The sequence below is a fragment of the Neovison vison genome, chromosome 1, assembly GCF_020171115.1.
Source record: "Neovison vison isolate M4711 chromosome 1, ASM_NN_V1, whole genome shotgun sequence".
Taxonomy (NCBI): domain Eukaryota; kingdom Metazoa; phylum Chordata; class Mammalia; order Carnivora; family Mustelidae; genus Neogale; species Neogale vison.
The window spans coordinates 112,826,517-112,850,510 of NC_058091.1; the positions used below are offsets into that span (position 1 = coordinate 112,826,517).

At 40.6% G+C, this 23,994-nt stretch overlaps 1 protein-coding gene across 1 annotated transcript in view; it reads right to left on the bottom strand.

Annotated features, from left to right (window-relative positions):
• Positions 1–9,624: 9,624 nt before the first annotated feature.
• Positions 9,625–23,994, bottom strand: part of LOC122903125 (putative uncharacterized protein encoded by LINC00472) — an 80,559-nt gene continuing 66,189 nt past the window's right edge. Inside the window, 1 exon segment of the mRNA XM_044243679.1 lies at positions 9,625–10,675. Coding sequence (XP_044099614.1) covers positions 10,669–10,675 — 7 coding nt within the window. The 3' untranslated portion in view covers positions 9,625–10,668.

Consider the following 23,994-nt stretch of genomic DNA (forward strand, 5'->3'; position numbering starts at 1 on the left):
TGCAGAGACAATGTGCACAGTGGTGTACTTTGTGTCCTGGACAAAGGGCTAGATTGAGGAGGTAAAGGTGCTTGGAGCCAGGCTGCACCCTGCTCACCAGGCCCTGGTCCCTGGCAGGGGGCTGATTCATTTTACTCTGGACAAAGGCACCATTTGTTCGAAAGATGGATTCCTTTTGGCTTACATTTTGGGTGCACTTTCCAGGAGACACAAAAGCTTCATATACAGACTAGTTGTGGCACTTCCCTCCTTTTGGCTTTGCCCCCCCAAGAGCCTCACACTGTTCATCCTCTTCCCACCAACCACATGAGAAGGACTATCTTCTCTAAGCAGGGACAGTTCTCCAAGGCACTCTTCTTCTCCTGCTGTCTTCCACAACTCCCAGCACCATCTCTTTTGAGGATTTAGGATTTTGCAAGAGTGAAAAGGCCTGTGGCTGCAGATGGTCTGCTTTCTGCCTGGCCAAGATATCCACGGAGAGGAATCACTAGGGCCTCGCTACCAGCTTGGAACAGGAGATGGATGAAAATTTAGAGAACAGTATGTGCCCTCACACTCGAAATCACCCACCACACTAGTATTAAGAGCATATATTAAGTTACAATATTTATGAATTGCTGCTCCACCCCCTCTAAGGAGAAAGGATCAGTTCTTTGGCTGGAGAATCTGTCTTGGACTTGAGAAGTACCATCCCGGATGAGGAACGGAGTGGGGAGAGCCCAGAAGTCAACACAAAGAGTAAAAGAAAGGAAAAAGGTCATGGGGGGAATGGAGGGAAAAATTAAACAAGATGGGACTGGAGAGGGAGACAAACCCTCTCTTAACTCAGGAAACAAGCTGAGAGTTGCTGGAGGGTAAGGGGGGAGGGATAGTGTGACTGGGTCATGGACTTTGGGGAGAGTATGTACTATGGTGAGTGCTTGTATAAGACTGATACATAGGGCGCCTGGGTGGCTCAGTGGGTTGGGCCGCTGCCTTCGGCTCGGGTCATGATCCCAGGGTCCTGGGATCGAGTCCCACATCGGGCTCTCTGCTGAGTGGAGAGCCTGCTTTCCTCTCTCTCTCTCTCTGCCTGCCTCTCTACCTACTTGTGATCTCTCTGTCAAATAAATAAATAAAATCTTAAAAAAAAAAAAAAAGACTGATACATAGACCTGTACCCCTGAAACAAATAATACATGTTAATAAAAATAAATAAGTAAATAGGTAGGTAAATAAATCAATAAATTTTAAAAAAAGAAAGGAAGGGGTATATAAGGGAGAGAGGAGCCCCAGGAGAGAGGAGAACAGAAAGGGGAGTTCTGAGGAAAAAGTGGGGCAGTTGACATAGCAGTGAGATGTTAGAGAATTTAAGATTGTATTTTGTGTCGTAATTCTTCCACCACTTTCTCCTCAAGAGAATAAGTGAAGTTCTAATTGCTTTCCCAAGCTTTTTTGGGGTGAGGTTTATTATTTTTTAGGCCATGTCATGTGCTGAGATTGTCTTCCAGGTAACCTAGTATATAGTTGGGTACATGGTCATTCTGCATCATCGACCAGGGAGAGGGCGGTATCTTGCAGCCATGGACAGAAATTTAGGATCAAGGATGAGCATGAAGAATAAGTCAAAGATGAACTGACATACCCTTAGGAGGATGGCTAAAATTTAAAAAAAAAATGGAAAATGCCGAGTGTTGGTTAGGATGTGGAACAACTGGAATGTTCCTTGATTGATAGTAGCTTGTAAGTTGACATAACCATTTGGAAAACTATTCAGCAGCAGTTACAATACCTATAAAGAACATATATATACTCTGTGACCAACAAACTCCCGGATGGTGCCCAATGGAAATATATGTATAAATATGTGCACCAAAAGTCATATGCTATTCATCATAGCCTCAAACTGCCCATCAAACTGACATTAGAACGTATAAACAAACTGTAATATATTCAAGAATGGGATTCTGTATAGATCATTTTTAACCATTCATGGCAATAGGGGTGATTCTCACAAACGGTATGTTGAGTGAAAGAAGTCAAATGCAGTAGAGTTCATACTCTATGATTCTATACATATAGAATGCAAATACAGGTGAAGCGATATCTGTGGGTTACAGGGATGGTGGTTACAATTATGGAAGTGTTGGTGACAGGAAGGAGGTACAAAGGCAGCGTATGGGGTGTTGATAATGTTCTCCTTTTTTGCTGTGTACTGTTTACACGGGTGTGTTCAGTTTGTGAAAATGTGACAAACAGTACAGTTAGTATGTGTGCACTTTTAACTATGTTTCTCAAACTTCAATGAAAAGCAAAACCAAAAAAAAAAATGGACTTAAATTTGGGCACACTTTATATCCTGGCTTTTTTATAAGACTGTAGTTCTCTCACAAAACTATTGAGTAGGCACAGAATTGAATAACGAATCATTTTATATCTATCAAATCCTGACACAAAGAACTGAAAAACATAATTAGTCAAGAAACTTGGGAAATGAAATTATCTTTTCTTAAAGAAAATCAACATCAGAGGTTGTCTGACATTTCTGTTTCTCCCACAGTAATGCAAACACGAAAGCAAAAATTAAATGAGATCATATTATAAATGACAAGCACAGTGCCTTTCGACAGTAGATTCAGTAAGTGGAGCTATCTTTACTTCTAGTGGCCATAACTATGTGGTCCAAGCAGAGAGGCACACGTTTATCAGGACAGTAGGTCTCCTATAGCCTGAATGCTGTTGTTCACCTGTACCTGAGGGCTTGGACTGGATGCTAGTCCTGGTGTGGCTTGGGGTCCCATTGCGGCTTGTGGAAATGAGTTTGCTTTTAAGGACTCTAGATGAGCAGCTGGTGTCACTTGACATTTATTGTCTGCTTTGTGCCAGGCACTGTTCAAAGCAGAATGACTGGAGACAGGGGAGAAGCTGGTACACATTACTTGAGCCAGTGGTCTGGAAGGAGGACTGATGTGGAGATTATATAGCAATGCAAAATTTAGATGAACTTTTTTGGGGGGCTGACCCCCTCCAAAAGATGGGGTCTTTCTTTCTTTGCTGTTGTTTTGGTTCCCAGCCTTTGAAGTAGGTAGCATTTCACAGAGGAGAAAACAAAGTCACAGAAAGATTTAGGAATTTGCTCAATGTCACACAGCTCTTAAGGGGGCCAACTAGGATCTGAATCCTGAAGGTCTGACTCCAGAGGCTAAGATGCTAGAAATCAAACTATGCTGAGTCCTTAGTATGTGGTCATGCTTCTGTCCCCAACTCCAAACAGGACAGAGTGGGATGGGTCAGCCACAACGCAAAGGCAGAAGGATTCAGATGTTAGAGATTAAACCAGACAGCAAATGATGTCTAGTCAGGGAGTTTTGGAAATCTCTGGTAAATATTTTGCTGGAATGTTTCAAATACAATTCAAGCTTATTTAAAAGTCTAAAATAGTTTCTATACAAACAAGAAAAGGCTCCATCCTAATCGACTGGGTGCATATTAATGTCAAGTAGTCATTTAAGCAATTCTTTCTTATTTAAGGAGTTTTTAATCAATATTCCCAGATAATATACTTCAGTTGCCATAAAATTCCTTTTTGCATTTTTTAGTAATTTAATGTATTCTTCTCCCTGTCAACCAACATTTAAAATACATTTCTTTCATATTAGTGGGATTTTATGCGCCTGTTAAATACCATGTGGAAATAATCAAGTCCCATTTTGAACCCAATGCTAGTTCAACACCAATTTCAAAGCAATTTACCCACTTAGTGTCAGCAGCTATGCACCTTTTAACTTGTAGTTTAACTTCTAAAATCCCTTTGTTTTAATTTTGAGTCCACTTCTTCAGTGTCAGTTAATTACTTTGGCAGGATCTGGACCACGTTGGAGTCTGCACCAGTGGGGAACCAGCGTTCACTGCAGCAGGTGGTGGCGGTGGATGGCACGGATGGTGTCTGGCAGGGAGGCTTCGTGTTTCCTGACAGATGACTAGATTTTTTCCTCTTTCCTTAGGGACTTTCCTGGACTTTTTCAGATCACTCAGGCTTGGGTTGGAGAGTCATTTCAGTGACTTAGAGAACTAATGTAGATTCTCCACTAGCCTTATTCTCTTAGCCAGGGATTCTCTTAGTCACGGTTTCTTGACCATGTATGTAGCAATTAAGTGATCTGAGGAAACAATACAGCAAAGAGAAATAAAGCATGATGGTGTGGGGTCTACTGAGAAGGCGGCATTTAAAAACAACCCAAATGATAAGAAGAGGTGAGCCATCAAAGACCTGGAGAAGAGCATTCCAGCAGAGGGAGGAGCCAGCATGAAGATCCTGGGGCAGAAATAGACTTTGAAGTTATTTGAAGGTATTTGAAGAAGAAAAGAATGTCTGTGTATGTGCCAGAGTTCAATGACATGAACCGGGGATGAAATCAGCAGAGGAGATAGGAAGGTGAGCAAGAGCAAGGTCAGGAGAATTTATAGGTGATGTAGCATCCTTCTTACTCTAAATGGAATGGAAAGCCTTTGAAGAGTTTAAGGAGGGAGTGACATGATGCCAGTCGTGCTGTAAAGGATCACCTGGTTGTGGTGTAGGAAATGGATTATATGGGAAGAAGAATGGAACACTTAGGCAGTTTTTTGTGTATTAAAGGCAGGAGATAATGGTGGCTTTGATGTTATCAGGGGAGGTAGTGGTAGTGAAGAGAGTGGATGAAGGATACATTTTAGAGGAAGAGCTGATAGTGATGCACTGGATGGAGGAGACAAAGGAAAGATATGAAAGAGTGAAATCAAGGATGAGCAACTAGGTGAGTAACTAATATTTACTGAGATGAAAAGACCTCAGTTATTCCTCACCATGGCCCTTTGAGGTAGTTCTATTATCCCATCTATCCTATATGAACCCTATATTTATTTATCCTCTCCTGTATCTCTTTATAGCTAATGTGTATCTATCCTGTATTATTCCTATATTTATCATAAAAGAGAGGAAAATTAAATCTTAGGACTGCAGGGTAATTTGGCCTTGGACATGCAATTAGAAAGTAGTGAGCAGGAATTTGAGACCATTCTGCCTGAATTCAAAGTCCACACCCTAGTCACCACTCTAAGATTATCTTTTAGCTACCAGCCATCAACTGTCATTGACAACATTTTAAATTATTTTTCTTTCAGGCTTAAGATGAATTTTTGTATTTTAAAACAGATCTGCAACATGTAATTTTATAAATGATATTTCCCATCAACTATTATAGTAAAGTATTTCTAAACACTGTCCATAACATCTTCCATGTAAACAATCATCCTTCAAATGTTCCTTTTCAAGAGAATAATAAGGCTTTGAACATTAAGGTTCGGGGAAGAAATAGGTAAAAGGCCCAAGAAAGTTTTCTCAAGGAGAGAAAAAAAGAACAAATAAATGTTTCATTTCTCTCATTAAATATTTATTTCCTAAGATTTTCATTCAAATATTTATATATATATGAAAAACCTATACTTAACAAAAAAAATCTCTTTACACATTATTTGTGAATTGTTTTAATAATTATTTAGTTTTATTCTTCAAAATTACCTTCAAACTTAAAAAAATAAAATCTTTCGGTCTTAGTTCGGAGGGTAGAGCCATTCACCTACTTCTTAGCATCCAGATTGGAATAACAATATGTACTCTGCCTCATTGTTTTATTCTGAATCCTGTGATTTCAGATAATAGGGACCTGATCAGGCTGATTCAAGAATAATAATAACGTGAAAAATAGTTATCTTAGACAGGGTTTTTCTAGAGAGTAGAGATTGAAGCAAGCACGAATGTTAAAATCTGAAGTCAGTTTGGAAGAGTCAAACCCAGGGAAGCCAGAGTGTGGAAGAGGGGAAACGGCAAAGAAAGATGAATCATGGGCTGTGATTCATTACTACCTTGGCTGCTCCTTTGTAGGAGCTGTGACAAGACACAGCTTGTCTTATAGGGACTTCTCCAGATAGGTCCTATGGAGAAACTGCATTAGAGAAGTCCAGGAATTCGGGAAGGAGGAGTTGTTCTGCCTGAGTCCCACTGATCAGTTCGTTCCTGGGTGTCTGACTTCCTCTCACTTGAAGGTTGCATCATGAGGGACCTTCGGTGAACACTCAGGAAGTTTGGTGCAGCTGCCTGGAGTTTCCAGGGGTCGGGGGTAGTGAGGGAGGATCATGCACTCCCAGCAACATGGGCTGTCTGGGAAGTGTGAGGCAGGGAGTCTTTGAAGATGTGAGTAAGTTTTATATTGGGGATATATCTGAATGTCAGTAGACTGAGAACTATACTGGGATTATCTTATTGAAACCTCATCAAACCTGTATAACGTAGCTGTTATGTGCCTTAATTAATAGGGAAATTTAAATAATAAGTGTTGGAACTAGGTTTTCTTTTTTATTTATTATGTTCATTTAGCCTACGTATAGTACATCATTTGTTTTTGATGTAGTCTTCAATGATTCATTAGTTGTGTACAACACCCAGTGTTCATCACAACACATGCCCTGCTTAATACCCATCACCCGGGTACCCCATCTCCCCACCCATCCTCCCTTCTGTAACCCTCAGTTTGTTTCCCAGAGTCCAGAGCCTCTCATGGTTTCTCTCCCTCAGCAGAGAAAGACAATTATCACATGGTTTCACTCATATACGGAACATAAGGAATAGTGCAGAGGACTATAAGGGAAGGAAGAGAAAACTGAAAGGAATTAGGTTTTCGTGTAAGAAGTCAGACCCTAAAGCTCATGCTTTAACCACTGTACTGTCCTTTTGAAAGCTCTGGACTAGTCCAGAAAACTCTGGACTAGTCTTATTGAAGTGATGAAATTCCAGGGAAATATACAGAGGACTCTCCTGAGAAATTCAGTTGGGAATGGGACCACCACTGAAAGCCAGGCCAACCCAGAGGTTTCAGAGTCATGTACCTTCATGGCATATCTGCCTTTTCCTATGATTTCTATTCTTCTTTTTTTTTTTTTTCACTCTGTGAGTCAACCACCTTTCAACCTTCTTATTTTTAACTAATGAATAACAGCTTCTGCTCCCCTTCCATCTCTGGCCTCTATGCTAACTCGTGGCATTCTAGCTCTGACTCTATCCTTGTGACATACATTATCTGTGTCCTAGTTTGCTATTTCTACATTTCTTAGGGAAGCATTGGCCTAACATAGTTTTTAGAGTGTGTTGGAAAATAACCCTGTTAAGTTCTTTCAAAAGTGAATTCATTAGACACTATGGGTTGATCACAAGACCCCTGTTTGGGACTTATGGGACCTAAGTATGCCCAGAAGTTCTCAGAAGCAGATTCTGAAGAACATCCATGAATGTGCCAGCCCTGAAACCTTCTTCTTTTCTCCCTTTGTATAACATGGCCTGAAATTCAAGGGCCTTGAAAAGAGGGTGTGATTGGCTGAATGTAATTGACGTACCAGTCCTTAGCTACACTGGGCAATTTTCACAAGGAAATTAGTTGAAGGAGCCTCCAGTGATGTCTCCATTCACTTTACCAACAGGATTGCACACAATAAGGGAGATAATTACCTACCTAGGATAATTACCTAGGAGGATATTAGGATGCTGGAAGAAAGTGAGGGATGAATGTTGGGTCGACAAAATAGGACAAATGTCTTCCGTGTGCATCCCATCTTTTCTCTTACCGCAGCACACAACTCACCATCCGTTGGCCAGTTTATAAATGTCCATAAAACTGTGGCTAGCCTTCATGCATTTCCAAGTAACATCTAAATGACTTTCCAATGATCTATTTTGAATTATTTATGCCTTCACTTTCTTCTGTTTGCACATCTTAGATCTAATCATGGAAAATGACCATATTATAACCATGTATCACACAATACTTTGGCATCATATTTCTTTATTTGCAAATACTTCTTCAGCATTGATCTTCAGTTTACTACTGTGCCAAGTGCTGTGGGGGCTGGAGGGGCCCTGGGTAAGATGTGATGATTGCTTTCTAGCTGCTTAGCATTGAATGTAGGAAACATAATTTGAAATAAATAATATAAAATAATAGAATATAAAGCAGTGCCTAATCAAAGATTTAAAAAGTACATTATGTATGTGGGGGGCTAGCCTGGCTGAAAGCTTCACTTGTGCTGACGTAAGGAGCTATGTGCAATGTGTCATTTAAATCTGGGAGGAAATATTTTTGATCCAGGGAAGAGACTTGTGCTGTGGTCACTAGGTGAGTTTTGCCCAGGCTATGTTATTCTAAATTATAATTTTTGCTATTCGTTTGTTCCAAAAGGTAGGACAGAGATTAATTTAGATTCTCTCTCCTTCCGTGTATAGTACAGAGATTTCATCCTGGGGTTATTCCCTTTGGCCACAGTCCCTCTGAGCAGCTTTGCAAGGAGGTGCTGCTGTTCTGTCCTTTTTTTAAAGGCACAGGCCTGACCCTCCTGTCTCCTGCTATCTTTCCACTGCTAATGTCACAAGATGCCTCTGGCAGCATAAATAACTTTATTACGAAGCTGTAAAGTAGAACAAGTTATTAATATTGTATGAATTGCATTCTATTCCTTTTTTTTTTTTTTTCCTCTAATGGTGGGGAGATCTTACCAGAGTCTAGAAAATATATCCTTGAAACTGCTGAGTAGCATGTATTGAATGAAATGAGTTAGGAAGCTCCATCACCACTGGAAATTTTGATTGGAAGCTGGTTTTAATAGGTTCAGGTTTCCTTCTGAGATGCTCATTTTCTTCAGGAATTCCATGATTATGGCAGCCTACCTCTCAGTGGGAGCTACAAGGAATTGGATTTTACTGTGCAGCGTAAACAGATCGGGATCGATGAGATGACATTCTGAGCATTATCAAGAGGCTTGTGGACTGCTTTGTTGTGAGAGGTAATTGACACTGAAAGCTTTTGAAAATTGAGGTTTACAGGAGCAGGCCCAAGTCAATGATGTTTTGTTTCATCTGAGGTGTTTGAGTAAGACATTAGTTGGCGGGTGCTCATACCACTTTGTGAAGCTCAAGTTTAGGCAAGACATTAACCTCCTCTACAGCAAGCAGAAGTTTTATCCTTTAGAAAGGATAAAAATAAAATTCCCTCCAGATCAGTGCAATTACTCTGTGAGGAACAGAGGAAGAAAGGGATCTGCGGATATCACAGACTGTGCCTCGTTTGATAAAGGTTTATTTATTTCCCTTGGGCCATTAATAACCACATGTTAAATTTTCTCCCTCCTTGATGTCGAGCCTATCCTTCATGGTAAGTTAATTTTTTTTTAAAGATTTTATTTATTTATTTGACAAAGAACACAAGTAGACAGAGAGGCAGGCAGAGAGAGGGGTGGGGAAGCAGGCTCCCCGCTGAGCAGAGAGTCCATGAGGGGCTCCATTCCATGACCTGAGCCCAAGGCAGAGGCTTAATCCACTGAGCTACTTAGGCGCCCCATTGTAAGTTAATTTAAAAAACACAACCCTCTGAAAAGACTCAGGATGCTAGGTTCTAGTCCTGAATTTTCTACCAGCTGACATGATTGTCAGCTTTTTTGTCGCAGGGACAGGAAACACTCATATTATTGATTTGCACAATATTGATTTCCCCATGGGGTTTCCTGAGAGTGTGCAATTCCTGACTCACTTCCCCGGGAATAGACCGACACACTTCCCTCCCACTATCCAAATGTCACTATTTTATTAGTAGCAACAAACGATTGTGATACACTTCCAAACGATTGTGGCCTCCCAGGTATCTTGACATCTGGCTGAGATCTGCGGGCACTCCCAGTTCAGCTGACAGAGTGTGAATGGCTTAATTTCCTTGTGCTTTATTTTCCCTACAAGTGGGCCCCTTTCAGTTCTGAAATTTTACAAGCGTTCTCAATGAGCAATCACCAAGCCAAACGAGGACTCTTTGTATCTTTATATTGGGCTAACAGAAGACATTGCCTCACTTACTCAGTCAGAGTTCTTCCAACACTGAATTCTAAATTTGACAATGGCACAGAGCTGTGATTTAGGCGCTGTTACACTCACTGGCATTGGACAGGCTTATGGCTACTCCCTTGAAAACATTCTAACTTCCTTTGATGTGCATGTTGGACCCATTAACCATTCATGCATAATGGAAACAAGTATATTATGGTATTAAGTGTTAGTGTGGTAGAAGCATACAATTTACATTTGCAATTAATTCCAGCCATCAGAGCACAAGCCTGTCAGTTCCATGAGAGCCTGGCCTTCGGTCTGGTCTGTCCGAGGTCTGGCACAGAGGAGACGTCTAACGACATTTGTTGAGTCAACTAGCAACTTCCACAATAATGAAGACATAGGAAGTAGTGGTGTCTTTTGTTTTTTGTATTACTAGACTCTTTTTGCCTGCTTGGGACAGAAACCCAGCGTTTCTGAAGGTAAGCATAAAGAAAAGATGCTGCTGTGTGAGTGCTCCTAGAATGGAAGATGGGTGCCCGTCCTCAGGCGTAGTACGCTGGGACCCAAATCAAAGCCTTTCTGTTTCTCCATCTTGCATCCTTGATTCGTTCCGGCTTCTTCTACAAGGTGACTCATGGCCACAGGTAGTGCCTGGATTCACATTTCAGTTTTCCCTTCAGAAGGGAGCCACCTTCTTCCTTAGCTTGTCAGGCTCCAGGTTTTACCCAGTGTTTGTTGCAAAGGTTAGGGGCTGGGCAGGGTTCAGCCGAAGGTCTTTTATCACGGATTTGTTAGTTCCTGTTGAAAAGCAGATTAAAGAAGGGAAAGCTTTTTAAAAGGATATTTCTTGAACATTTTATTTTAATGAATTAATTTGCCTGTCTTTTGATGTAAAGCCAGGACTTTTTTTTTTTTTTTTTTCCTTAAAAAAAGAAAAAACAAAACTCCGGGACTATTGTTCGGAGCTCTACCTTGCTCTTGAAACACACACACACACACACATACACACACAGATCTTCATGCAGCTTTTCAACTGTGATTTCTTTAAAATGAAGAAAAGACTTAAAGATGTGCAATTTAGAATCCTTCTAAATGTTTAAGATTCCACCCTCATTGTGTACAGTGCTTTCCCCCATGATTTGTTTGTTGTGTGTGTGTGTGTGTGTGTGTGTGTGTGTCTGTAATTTGTCTCTATTTTCCCCAAAACTTTTGGGATACATTGGACAAAAATAGAACTTTCATTCTGCTGCACTCATTCATTGTTTGTTCAATATCTAATGAAATTACATACTTTTAATAACTATCAAAACGGGCATATACATGTGGGAATAAACGCAAGTGACTCTCGGTGTTTTAAATGTTTACCTTTCATACATTAAAATCATTAACACACACAAAAAGGGATATTCAAAAGAAATCACAGGATTTACTTAAAAAAATATATCCAGGTAGTATAGACCTAGATGGGGTATATTAAAAATCGTATGATGAGGGGCACCTGGGTGGCTCAGTGGGTTAAGCCTCTGCCTTTGGCTCAGGTCATGATCTCAGGGTTCTGGGATTGAGCCCCACATCGGGGTCTCTGCTCAGTGGAGCCTGCTTCCTCCTCTCTCTACCTGCCTCTCTCCCTACTTGTGATCTCTGTCTGTCAAATACATAAATAGAATCTTTAAAAAAAATCATATGACAAACCCTTGAATGATGAATATCTTGTCAGTGTATATATATGACTGTGTAGTATCATCTGGAGATAATGCAAAAGCTTAGCTTTGAAGTGGCTATTTATGTTTCACTGTAGCCAAATGGCTTTCCTCCATGCGTGTCTTCTGGCTCATATCCACCTGAAGCGTGGTATATGAAAGTGATTTCAAATTGAAAATTGCTGGGCATGGATGTGATTTAGGGTATCTTTTAAAGAACCACATTAACCAAGCAATAATGAAAGATAAGCGAGAAATAATTAAAGCCCTTGAAGCTGTGCTAAAAAGTTAGGAATAAACATAATAGAGAACACAATAGTTCTCCTCTCTAAGAAAAGCTATTGACCATCACAAGCCAATACTGTATTTCCCATTTTTTATATCATTTTCTTATAAGACTGTGATGCTCTCCTAAAAGCATTGAATTATTGTGTACTCATCAGACTGGATAACAAATACTGAAAAATACCCTTAGTTGAGTTACTTGGGATGTGGAATGATTTGGCCTTGAAGATAAAATTTTGGCTTAGGCTGAATATAAAAAATGTTCAAGAAAATACTCAACATAGGAGCTTTGCACAAATTCTGATCTAGATAAAGTATCCTAGACTCTCACAGTTTCTGCTGTTCTTCTGCAAGCTTCCAGCATCATCTTTCACTCTGACATAATCTACAAGGGATTTGGCCAGCTTTGTCTCTCCCTATGGCGCCGTATCTCTACCCTAGCAGGTATGGCTCATGGTGATAGATGTCATACAGACAGCATGAACATAAAAAGATTGTGGCATCTCAAAGAAAAGAATAGGCAGAGAGATGCTATATGTCAAAGAATGTGATGATCAAGTCTATTTTCTCATAGTTGTTAATAACTCCACACTTTCTAAAGAAAAAAAGAGACATGATCATGGAGGATAATCCTTAATTGAAGGAAGTATATTTGGCAGTAAGTCATGATGGGACATGATCATGGAGGATAATCCTTAATTGAAGGAAGTATATTTGGCAGTAAGTCATGATGGATTTTTAAGAGTGGTGAACGCTACTATAATGAACACCCATAAGCTGGAAGAAATCATGAGGTAGTTGACAGCTTTTCAAGCATCCGAAACTATCCTTTTAGCCCTGAGCCATAGTTTGATTCTTTCAGGGCTGGCCACGCACTGACAGGGCTAACATGTTGACTCTCAACACGACTGACTGAATGGATTAAGGGAAATTTAGAAATATGCTTGATATTTCTAGGAATCATGCAAATGTAAAACTTTCAAATTTTTTTTAACTTATTGTGATGAGTTTACTTTCCATATGGAATTAAAAGATCTAATTAAAGAATTAAAAGATCTAATTTAAATGATTAGATAATAGGATTACAATTCAATTATTGATCAATAACATGACAGAATTTAAAAAGCCAGTGCAAAATGGTAGCCGGAATAGAGGTAATGAAATGCAAAGGTCTTTGCATTAATGATTAGACTCAGATGTCTGAATGGGCCCTGAGGTGATTGTTTGTTTGGCCTTGTTTAAGAGATGCCGCTGTGAGCTAAAGTTTATGTGACCTTTCTCCATTTACAACTTGTCCAGTTTGGAGTTTATGAGTTTCTAGTTCTGCCCAGTTTATAAAAGGGTTAATTGAATTTAAATTAAAAAAAGGAAAAAAAAAGAGAAAATGTATCTTCTTTGTTTACTGAACTCATGAAAGGGTCATGAATGGAATGAAATGGAATGGAATGGTGTGAATGGAATTATAAATAAACATCTTGTTTCTACTTTTTCTAAGTTGTTTTACTTGAGATAAACTTTGCATTATATTATGTGTGGCTACTGCCGTTTATCAACACTAATTTTACATGTACTAATCTATTTTTAAGTGAAAGTAGAAGTTCACCAGGGGCAATATTTTTTACTCATAGTAAGAAATGTATATCAATGTATATAAATGTATAATATAAACATATTTATAGAAACATCTCTAGATATTATATAAATTTTATTCACATGTATTACTTATGTATATAATACTTATATATAAATTATATAAATATACATATGAAATAAAAGTCTCACAAAACAAACTTTATTCTTACTACTAGTAATGCTTTTTGACCACTTTCAGGAACCACTGTGGTGTGTAGGGTTCCCAAATCAGGGTGTCAGCACCATCCTGTTAGTCCAATCTCATATAATTCTGCAAAAGAAATGCTGTGCCAGTAAGCAAGAGTAATTCCACTCCAGTGCATGGGGGAGGGGCCAAGAACACTGTCTTATGATCTATTTTACCTATTATTTCACAATTTTAAAAAAAGATTTTATTTATTTATTTGAAAGACAGAGATCACAAGTAGGCAGAGAGGCAGGCAGAGAGAGAGGAAGGAAAGCAGGTTCCCTGCTGAGCAGAGAGCTCTATACCAGGACCCTGGGATCATGACCTGAGCCGAAGGCAGAGGCTTCAACCCACTGAGCCACCCAGGCGCCCCTATTTCGCAAATTTTAAAATGTCTTGTGACTCTCTAGATTGACAGTCCACAATCTTTTTTGCCTTTCTCTCTCTTCATTTGATGTCCTGAAGGAGAGAATTTGATCAGCTCAATTTAAATAAAGGGCTTATGCCTGCACTAATCAGCTACAGATGAAGAGAAAAAGATCCTTTTTTAAAACGTATTTATTTTATTTAAATTCAATTAGCCAACATATAGTACATCATTATTTTCAGAGGTAGAGTTCAGTTATTTGTCAGTTCCATATACCAGCCAGTGCTCATCACCACATCACATGCCCTCCTTAATGCCTGGCACCCAGTGAGCCCATCCGCCCACCCTCCGCCCCTCCCCCAACCCTCAGTTGGTTTCCCAGAGTCAAGGTCCCTCATGGTTTGTCTCCTTTTCTGATTTCTTCCCATTCCATTTTCCCTCCCTTCCCCCATGATCCTCTACGCTGTTTCTTATATCCCACATACGAATGAAACCATATGATAATTGTCTTTCTCCGAGTGACTTATTTCGCTCTACATAATCCCCTCCAGTTCCAACCATGTTGATGTACATGGTAAGATTTCATCCTTTCTGATGAATGAGTAATATTTCATTGTGTGTGTGTATGTGTGTGTGTGTGTGTGGATAGATAGATAGATGATCGATAGATAAATATCTTCTTTATCCATTCATCTGTTGATGGACAACTCAGCTTTTCCCACAGTTTGGCTATTGTGGAAATTGCTGAGAAGAGAATAGGATCCTGTTGTTCCAGGTATGATCATTTTCTATTTCAAACTTTCTGCATCAAGGGATTAATTGCAGAAGGTGGAGATTCTGTGAGCCAAGCAGTCACCCTAGTTAGCATGCATTTAAGATATCAATACCCCTGGGATTTTGGACCTCTCCTCTCAGTTCCTTCAGGGATCTAGGCCAGGATACGTTGACAAGTAGGGATTATTATCTGATTTTACTGGAGGAGGATCCAAGAAATAAAGGGTGAATGATTTACTCAGAGTTCCAGGGAGAGTATGGAAGAGACAAGCATAGATCCATGTCTTCTTACTTCTAGTTTATGGCGGTATGTTGCTTGTTCAACACAGTGGGCTTAGAAACCTTATTGTCATTACAGCTGCTTTGTTCATGTCATTCCTTCAAAAAAGCGAAAACAAAACATAACAAAACAAAACCTTACATATTTTCATTAGAATGATGCTCTTAGAAAGTTATGTTCCCTGCTATGTATTTTATGCAATGTTATAATGGGTTCTTTGATCATTTGCTCTGGTACTCATATAAGTCTAGCAGTCCATAATTTCCTGTGACACTCCCTTTTCCTTTTTATTAGATAGGGAAAACATTTCCCTTCTTTCATCTTTAGATGTGTTTTGTGTGTCCTTTATAATTTCTCAGTAAGATTGAACAGTGGTTCTGTGGTGACAGCAGTAAAGCAATTTGCGATCCTTCAAAAAGATGCCGGGCAAGTAAAAATTATTACTCTGTGTTAACAAAGTAACGTATGACACCTAATATATTTTACTCTGATCCTCCATGTCCTTAACTCCGGCTTTTTCAGAATTATGTCTATGAAAGTATATTTTTAAAATGTGCAATAGACATTGGTCAAACTGGAAGCAAAGTTTTTTTTTTTTTTTCTCTTTCTTTTTAAAAAAATTTAAAGCCAGCAGTGTTATGCTGATGGGCATTCTGGGGAACATTCAGGGCTATTGGTTGAGGACATTGGTACCCCAAGCTGAGGATTCTATAACCCTTTCCAGGTCTCTGTCAGGAACCTGGCATAAAGATTTCTTAGTAAATATGTAACACTCAGACAAGAGTCCACACTTGGTCTAAATCATTATGATGGCCATTTAGACTTGCTGACTATCCCATTAAATCTCTACACTGAAAAATGAAACAAGATGAAACCAGAGAGAGACAAACCATAAGAGAGTCTTAATCTCAGGAAACAAACTGCAAGTTGCTGGGAGTGCGGGGTAGGGATAAGGTGGCTGGGTTGTGGACATTAGGGAGTGTATGTGCTATGGTGAGTGCTGTGAATTGTGTTAAGACTGATGATTCACAGACCTGTACCCCTAAAACAAATAATACAGTATATGTTAACAAAAAAAAAAAGAAAGAAATAAAAGTAATGCTTTAAAAGTGCATGTGTTTGTGCACGTGTGTGTGTGTGTATGTGTGTTTCAGAACAGATGTTTTAATTCAGAATGTAGATGACTACTTTTTTCAAAAAGAAAAGTATCCAGTAGGGAAAGAAATATAAATAAGGAACTCAGCTAGTGGTCAGGAAGGAACTTAGCCGGAGGTAACAAATCTGTTTTGGGAGAAGTTAGTATCTGATTATCATCAATGTGGGGAAATCTCTGGTTTCGCTTCAAAAGCCTGAGCACAGTTTTTAACACTCCTCTGACGTTTATTCCCACTACCTGGCTCTCATAGCGAGAGCTTCAGAGAGTCAGTATTTTCTAAAACTTCCTAGATTTAATTCTCCCCTTCCCCTTGGTGACTGAAAAAGACTGCAAACTATACACCTGCTGCCGTTCCCCACCCCACCCCCGACAAAATCTCCTCTCGTAGTTTTCCAAGAATGAACCTAAGGTGCTTCCTAAAATTATCATTCAATACTACCTGGAACTGAGAAGTCAATGGTATTGAGCAAGACATTTTCTGCCAAGGCAAGGGCAAAATATATTCAAAGAACATTTAAGGGCAGAGGGAGAGAGTCCTGTATCCACCCCGTCTTAAGCCTTTGCTGCTCATGGATTTACTCTTCCCTTCAGGGCAATTTGTTCTCCCCTCCAAGGACCTGCTTATTCTAGCCTAACAGTGGACTGTAGGGCTATTCTGTGGATCTGCTAGTTTTCTCTGCAGAATCTTTCCTCTTCCCATTTAAAGGGCTGTTTGTTTATTAGAGAGAGGGAGTGAGAGGGGAGGGGGCAGAGGGAGAGGGAGACAGAATCTCAAGCCGACTCCGAGCTGAATGCAGAGCCTGACACGGGGCTTGAGCTCATGACTCTGGGATCTTGATCTGAGCAGAAACCAAGAGTCAGATGCTTAACCTACAGAGCCACCCCGATGCCCCTCTTTTTCACATTTAAAATGAGCATAGAAACAGCAAACAGCATAAGCCCACATGGGGAAGAATTCAGAGTGCCTGGCTAAAGTTAGTAGCAGAGCACAGAAGTCTGGGGTGTCTAGAAGATTATTTATCCCAATTTACCACAAACATTCCACTAGATTCAGGGGTAAAGTGATTACTTTCCTGCAGAGAACTCTCTGGTGTTTCAGTGACACATACTTGATTGTTCCCCAGGGTGGGGCAGGAATATCTCCCTTAGGAAGCCATTACTTCCAGGTTGAGCTATCAACAAACCATTTCCTGTCTTTGGTCTAATTAAACTATACACATTTGGGGGGGTATAAAATAGAGATGCTGACATGTCAGCATTTATGCTGCTGACACAAATGTTCTGTGCATAGTTGATGTAAATGGTGCTGACATAAACCTTCTCCTTGAGAACAGATGCTAGAGGGGCTTTTTTTGCTGTCTTCCAGTGGATTGACTTTAAGCATTGTCTGGGCTAAGAGTTGAAGCTTCTACTACTGATATTCAGTCCTCTGCTATGATAGATTAACCTATTGATTATTCAATTACTTACTTCTTTTATGCCAATAACTACTTAAATTAGAGCATGACTTCTTTTAAAGTTCAGGATTAGAAGAAGAATGCAGTACTGATTATCTCTGTGTCAGTGTCTTAGTTTGCAGGGCTTTAAAGATGACATTTATTTCCAGGTAGCAAATAGAGGCATGATTGTTTATTGTATAAAGTAAGTTACATTTTAATACAGATTTCATGTTAATAGGACTTTTGAAGTGTTGCATTACCTGAGAGTTGTCACTGGTGAGAATTTTCTAGATGATTGTGATGAAAGCTGTAGATCTTCTTCAGGGTCAATTACATACACACTCAATATAATACAGACAAATTCAAGGAGCTCAGGAACTCCTAAAGCTGCTTATGAACCCAAGGTCAAGAACCTCCTTCATTGGTTCCATTGGTGAGAGATGGCATTTGCCACTTACATTTGGGGATACAGTATCCCCAAGAAGGCTTTCAAAAGATGGGTGCCTGGGTGGTTCAGCCGCTTAAGTGCTTTCCTTTGGCTCAGGTCATGATCCCAGGATCCTGGGATCGATTCCCGCATCAAGTCCCACATCAGGGTCTCTGCTTATCAGGGAGCCTTGCCTCTTCCTCTGCCCCTTCCCCTGATTTCTGTGCTCTATCTCTCTCTCTTGCAAAAATAAAAAAATAAAATCTTAAAAAAGAGAGCATAGAAACAGCAAACAGCATAAGCCCACATGGGGAAGAATTCAGAGTGCCTGGCTAAAGTTAGTAGGCAGAGCACATCTTTATCCATAGTATCTTTTTATAATATTGATACTCAAGAATTTTGTGAGTTACGCTCTACTGACTATTGGAAGTGAATGAGTTCAAGTCCTCCAAAAAGCTAGTGTCAAGGCAGGATGAGAGGTGCCAAACAAAGATTCACTGGGAGGAAATGCCAGTGAAGGATAAAAGAGGAGGGAGCAGGGGTTGGTAGGTGACCCTCCTCGGCTGGAACCTGACCTGACACCTGGGAAGAATCTCAGATCCCAGTGCTGTTCTAAAAAGTCTCATCCAGGCCAACTAGAAGTCCCCGAGCAGTTTTCCCATGAGAAGAGTTGAGCACTGGGCTGGCTGGCCTGTCTCTCGCAGCCCCGCCGCAGCCCTGCCTGGGAGAAGCCTGGGGGAAGCAGGGCCTGGCCTTGAGTGCTGTGGCAGACTCAGAGATGCAGCGCCTGGAGGCCATGGGGCAAACATGGTCCCCACACAGGAACTCTTGAGAGGGGGTCTAGGCAGTGGTCTTCATGGGCACCACATGGAGATAAGAGGGTCTTTGTAAGTACAGAAGTGCAAGTTCTTCTCTTTTCTCCCACTTCCTTACGTTTTGATAGCTGCTACTCTTTGGTCAGGGTGACTCTGCCAGCCAAAGTGTACACAGGGACAGGGGATGTGATATCGTAAACTTGTGACTTGGTTTCTTGCCTCCCTATAACACCGTAGCTGCGGGAATTGTTCAGTAAGGGGTGGGGTGGGCAAGATCATAATCTGCAGAGATTAAATACATCACCTTTTTACCATGACCTTCACCAACATTCAGCAACAACATTCCTGTTAAATAGGAAGGGACTGTAGAATTAAAAATTGCTGTTGAAGTGTAGAGCCCAGGATACTCACAGAGTCTGACAGAAGCCATGCTAAATCCAGGGTCTCTGTGGTCTCAGTGGGATTCGGTCCAAAGATTGGTGTCCAGTTTTTTCTTTTTACCCCACTCCCCCAACCAACCCAGTGGCCTCTCGGTGGGCCCTTTTGTTTCACTTCGACAAAAGACTCGTGGAGGCTTCCCTTCCCTAACCTGTAGAGCAGAGCCAAGCTCCACTCCCAGAGGACGGTGTTCTCCAGGGGAGGGAGCTATACTGGAAGTGGGCTGGCAGGGAGAAGAGGGCAGAGACAAGGGAAAACGCTAACGAGAGGTCCTCTGTGGTAGGAAAGTGAAATGCTCCCAGGACTTGGGAATTTTTGAAAATTCATTCACTCACCAAACAGATAGTCATGGGATAGTGACTTTGTTTCAGGCACTGTTCTATGTGCTTGGGACATATAAGAGAACAAAATAAAAATCCCTGCCTTTTGGTAGCTTACATTCTAGCAGGGAAACTTTAATATGCACAGGAACAAAACACATAAATCAATTATAGCTAGATAAATATATTTCTATAAAGCACAGCTTTTCTTAAAATTGCTTTTCAGCAACAATTGCTTCATCTTCTATTACCAGAAGCGGAAGTTTCTTCCCTTTGTTTTCTTTGCCCCTTTTAGGTTCTTTCATCTTGGCTTCCTGTTTCTTCCTCAGGGAAGGAAATACTTCCTTTCCAGAAGTCCATCAAATATAACTTCCAGAAAGTCACTGACAGAGAAAAATGACCCTGCCTGTATTGTTTAGTGAATATTTTTGATCTCTGCGAAGTCTGCTTTTTAACTCAATCTTAATACATTTCCCAAAACCAGTTCAGAAAATACATTGAAAACATAATTGGTTAAAACCAAATTGAAACTCACAGGTCTTCAGCTCTAAAATCAATGGCATTGGGGCACCTGGGTGGCTCAGTGGGTTGAAGCCTCTGCTTTCAGCTCAGGTCATGATCTCAGGGTCCTGGGATCGAGCCCCGCATCGGGCTCTCTGCTTAGCAGGGAGCCTGCTTTCCTTCCTTTCTCTGCCTGCCTCTGCCTACTTGTGATCTCCGTCTGTCAAATAAATTAAAAAAAAAAAATTTTTTTTTAAATCAATGCATTAACGCACCAAAGGCCGGCATGGCACTGGATGAAGGCAGCCACAAGACTCACTGATGATGATCTAAAATCCACAGATCTCCTCAGCAATAAATAGGAAATGGGACAATAAAAAGTACTCAGCTGCGAGGAAGGCTACACTAAACAACACAACCTGCAATCCAGAGAGACAGGAGGGAGCCACATGAGAAAGAATGACTTCGAGTGTGTAGCAATCACAATTAAACCCTGACCCTATTTCCAGGCCAAGTCCTAGATCAGTGGAGCATACACAGTTCCAGCTGGATTTAAGGGGAGTCTTTCTGCTTTTCTTTTTTCTCTTTCTTTGCTTTTCTTTCTTTCTTTCTTCCTTTTCTTTTTCTTTTTTCATTTTTTTAAAAATATTTTATTTATTTATTTGATGGCTAGAGCTCACAAGTAGACAGAGAAGCAGGCAGAGGGAGAGGGGGAAGCAGGCTCTTTTTTCTTTTCTTTCTTCCTTTCTTTTTCTCTTTCTTCTTTGTGGAAGAGACTATTTAAGATCTTCTGGGTTCATCTTTAGGGAAAAACCAAAACTGAGTGGATTCATATTTAGAATTAAATGATACACTTTAAAAGACAATATGAATGAATCATCGAACTGTTTCCTCACCCTAACTCCAGGCCCATACATAGATTCTATTTCTAATTTTTTAAAGAAACAAAAATTATCTTAGTAGCTGTGGGCGGTTGACTTTAATGAAGCTCGATTAAGCCAACATTCAATTAAAAGACAATGTAGGTCACAACCAGAAATCATTTGCAGATTATATAGAAACATCCCTCGTCCTGGTTATGACCAACATTCTCAAGAGCAGGTCATACTCCTGTCTTCCGTCCCTCTCTAATTCCATTCTGACGCCATCTTTGCTCCACTGTTTGGTGAGGCTGCTCTCCTACACAGTGACGCTCCATCACTCCATCTCTGGCTCATTGTCAACGTTTTGAACTTTGACCTCCCCGGCTCTTAGAATGGCTCTTTTCTTGGCTTCTGGGACATTCAGTTTCCTTTAGATCTCTTCATTTGGCTTCTCACAGATTCCTTCACTGCCGTCCTTTTTTTTTTTTTTTTAAAGATTTTATTTATTTATTTGACAGACAGAGATCACAAATAGGCAGAGAGGCTGACAGAGAGAGAGGAGGAAGCAGGTTCCCTGCTGAGCAAAGAGCCTGATGCAGGGCTCGATCCCAGGACCCTGAGATCATGACCCGAGCCGAAGGCAGAGGCTTTTACCCACTGAACCACCCACGTGCCCCACACTGCCGTCCTTCTTTTCTTCATTTCTTAGATAGAGGCAGAAGTCCCAGATCCAGTCATCAGTGCCCTTCTCATCAATGGCATCCACTCCATAGGTTCCACTGCTGTGCTGTAAGCCCTGAACTTTTCTTAAAATCTCAGCTCCAGATCTGAATATACAACTACCCGGTAAGCCCTTAAAATGGGTGCGTGTCAAGTTCAAAGTCTGAAACAGTAATTCATTTTCTGTCCCCTTCCTGATCTCCATATATTTTCAGGATCATCTCTTTTTGTTCTGTCTTTTGGGCTGGAAAATTTGGTCAGATCAACTTTGAGTCATTTTTCTCTCTCATTCCCTACATTTAATCATTGGGCAACTTGAATCTATTCTATTTTCATAATTGTGAATTTCCATTCCCAATGCCACTTCCCATCATTAGGTTCATATGAGACTTTCTATCTGGCTTATTATAATAGCCTTTTAACTGGAATCCTTTCTCTCTCTCCCCTTCTTTCTTTAAGAAATACTGATCTAGTCCTTAGACTGTGCAAACGTGCTGGAAGCTTGGGAAACAAACGCAGAGAGCAGGCTCCCTCTGTGAAGAGCTCACAAAGCAGCGGGAAAGAAGGATGTGAACGATACTCACTTCCACATACTCTGATGAGCACGCACACATGGATGGTGTGTAGGTGGCCCAGGGGGAGGGGGATTCTTTTTTCAGGAAGTGGGCAGAGGGCCCTACCAAAGGGGTTAACAGAGAAGGTGGCTTTGGGGCTGAGAAGTGGGGAAGGATAGGATTTCACCAGAAGGAGGGTCACGAGGAAGGGCATTCTGGGCCAAGGTAACAATGTGCACAAACTCACAGAGACCTCAAGGTGTGTGGTATGTTTACCAGTCTGATGTCACTGGAATGCAGATGGTGAGTTGGGCTAGACCGTGAAGTGCCTTGAATGAGTGATATGGGTTTTGTTCTATAGATACTTTGGAACTGTTGCTTTCACATCCCATATGTAACTAAATACAAAATTCTGAGTAGAACCAATAGACTGATGTATGAATCTAATATACTTTCTCCAATGTCACTGACTCTGTCTTCTATCTGCCCTTATTCTTGGTGGCTCTCAGCCAAGTTCCCCTTTATAAGAATGAGAACACTTCCTTATCCAATCCTCAGTATTTGATTATCTTTTTCTTTTCTTATAGAAAACAAATGGGATTTGGCAATATAGGACATCAGGATATATGTACAAATTTCCTAGAAAATCTATACACACACACAAACACACATACATAGTTTTTCCATTAAATTTTCACTACAGTTCTGTGAGAAATGTCCCTCTCTAGAAATTTTGCTTGCCTATTGTTTTTGGCTACTACAGAATGGAGAAATGTTTCGTCATTGGTCTAGCCTCAAAAAACATTATGAGTGGCCCATGATTCCTGCCACTCATTCCTGTCCTCAGGGATATAATGAAAGGACAGAACACTTGTTCCTGAACCTGGTATCAATAGGGAGCAAAGCCCCCTAGGTCTGGCTTTTTTAGGAAGAGTAAGCCATTCCTCCTTGGTGGGTCCCAGGCTACTCAGAATTTTATAGTACTCCACTTCAAGTAGGCAGAAGAATGCCAACACAAGGCTGCCACTACTGTCCTGAGTAGAAATAAATTGAACTGCAGAACAATCCTTCATCTAGTTTCAAAATGTCCCTTGGTGTTTGAAAATCTGTTTATTATTTATTATACAGAATCAAAGTAGGCCTATCTTGGAAAAGGGAACATCCCTAATTTTGGAGAGATTTTTATTTTATTTTATTTATTTTTTAAGATTTTTATTTATTTATTTGACACACACACACACACACACACAGATCACAAGGAGGTAGAGACAGGCTGAGAGAGAGGAGGAAGCAGGCTCCCCACCGAGCAGAGAGCCAGATGTGGGACTTGAGCCCAGGACCCTGGGATCATGACCTGAGTCGAAGGCAGAGGCTTAACCCAGTGAGCCACCCAGGCACCCCTTGGAGAGATTTTTAAACAGGCTCTCACTATGCCTCACCCAGATCATTGTTCTGTAAACCGACTATCTCCTTGCTTGCTGTCCTTCTTCTGTTTATTTTACATTCTACTCTCTGATTTTGCTGTTTTAAGTGCATATCTTCCACTTCATGTTTAAACATTCCAGTGTACTTGTTGTTGCTTATGGGATAAAGTCCAAAATAGTTTGGTTTGGCATACCTCTCTCCAACCTCATCAGCCATCTTGACTCAACAACAACA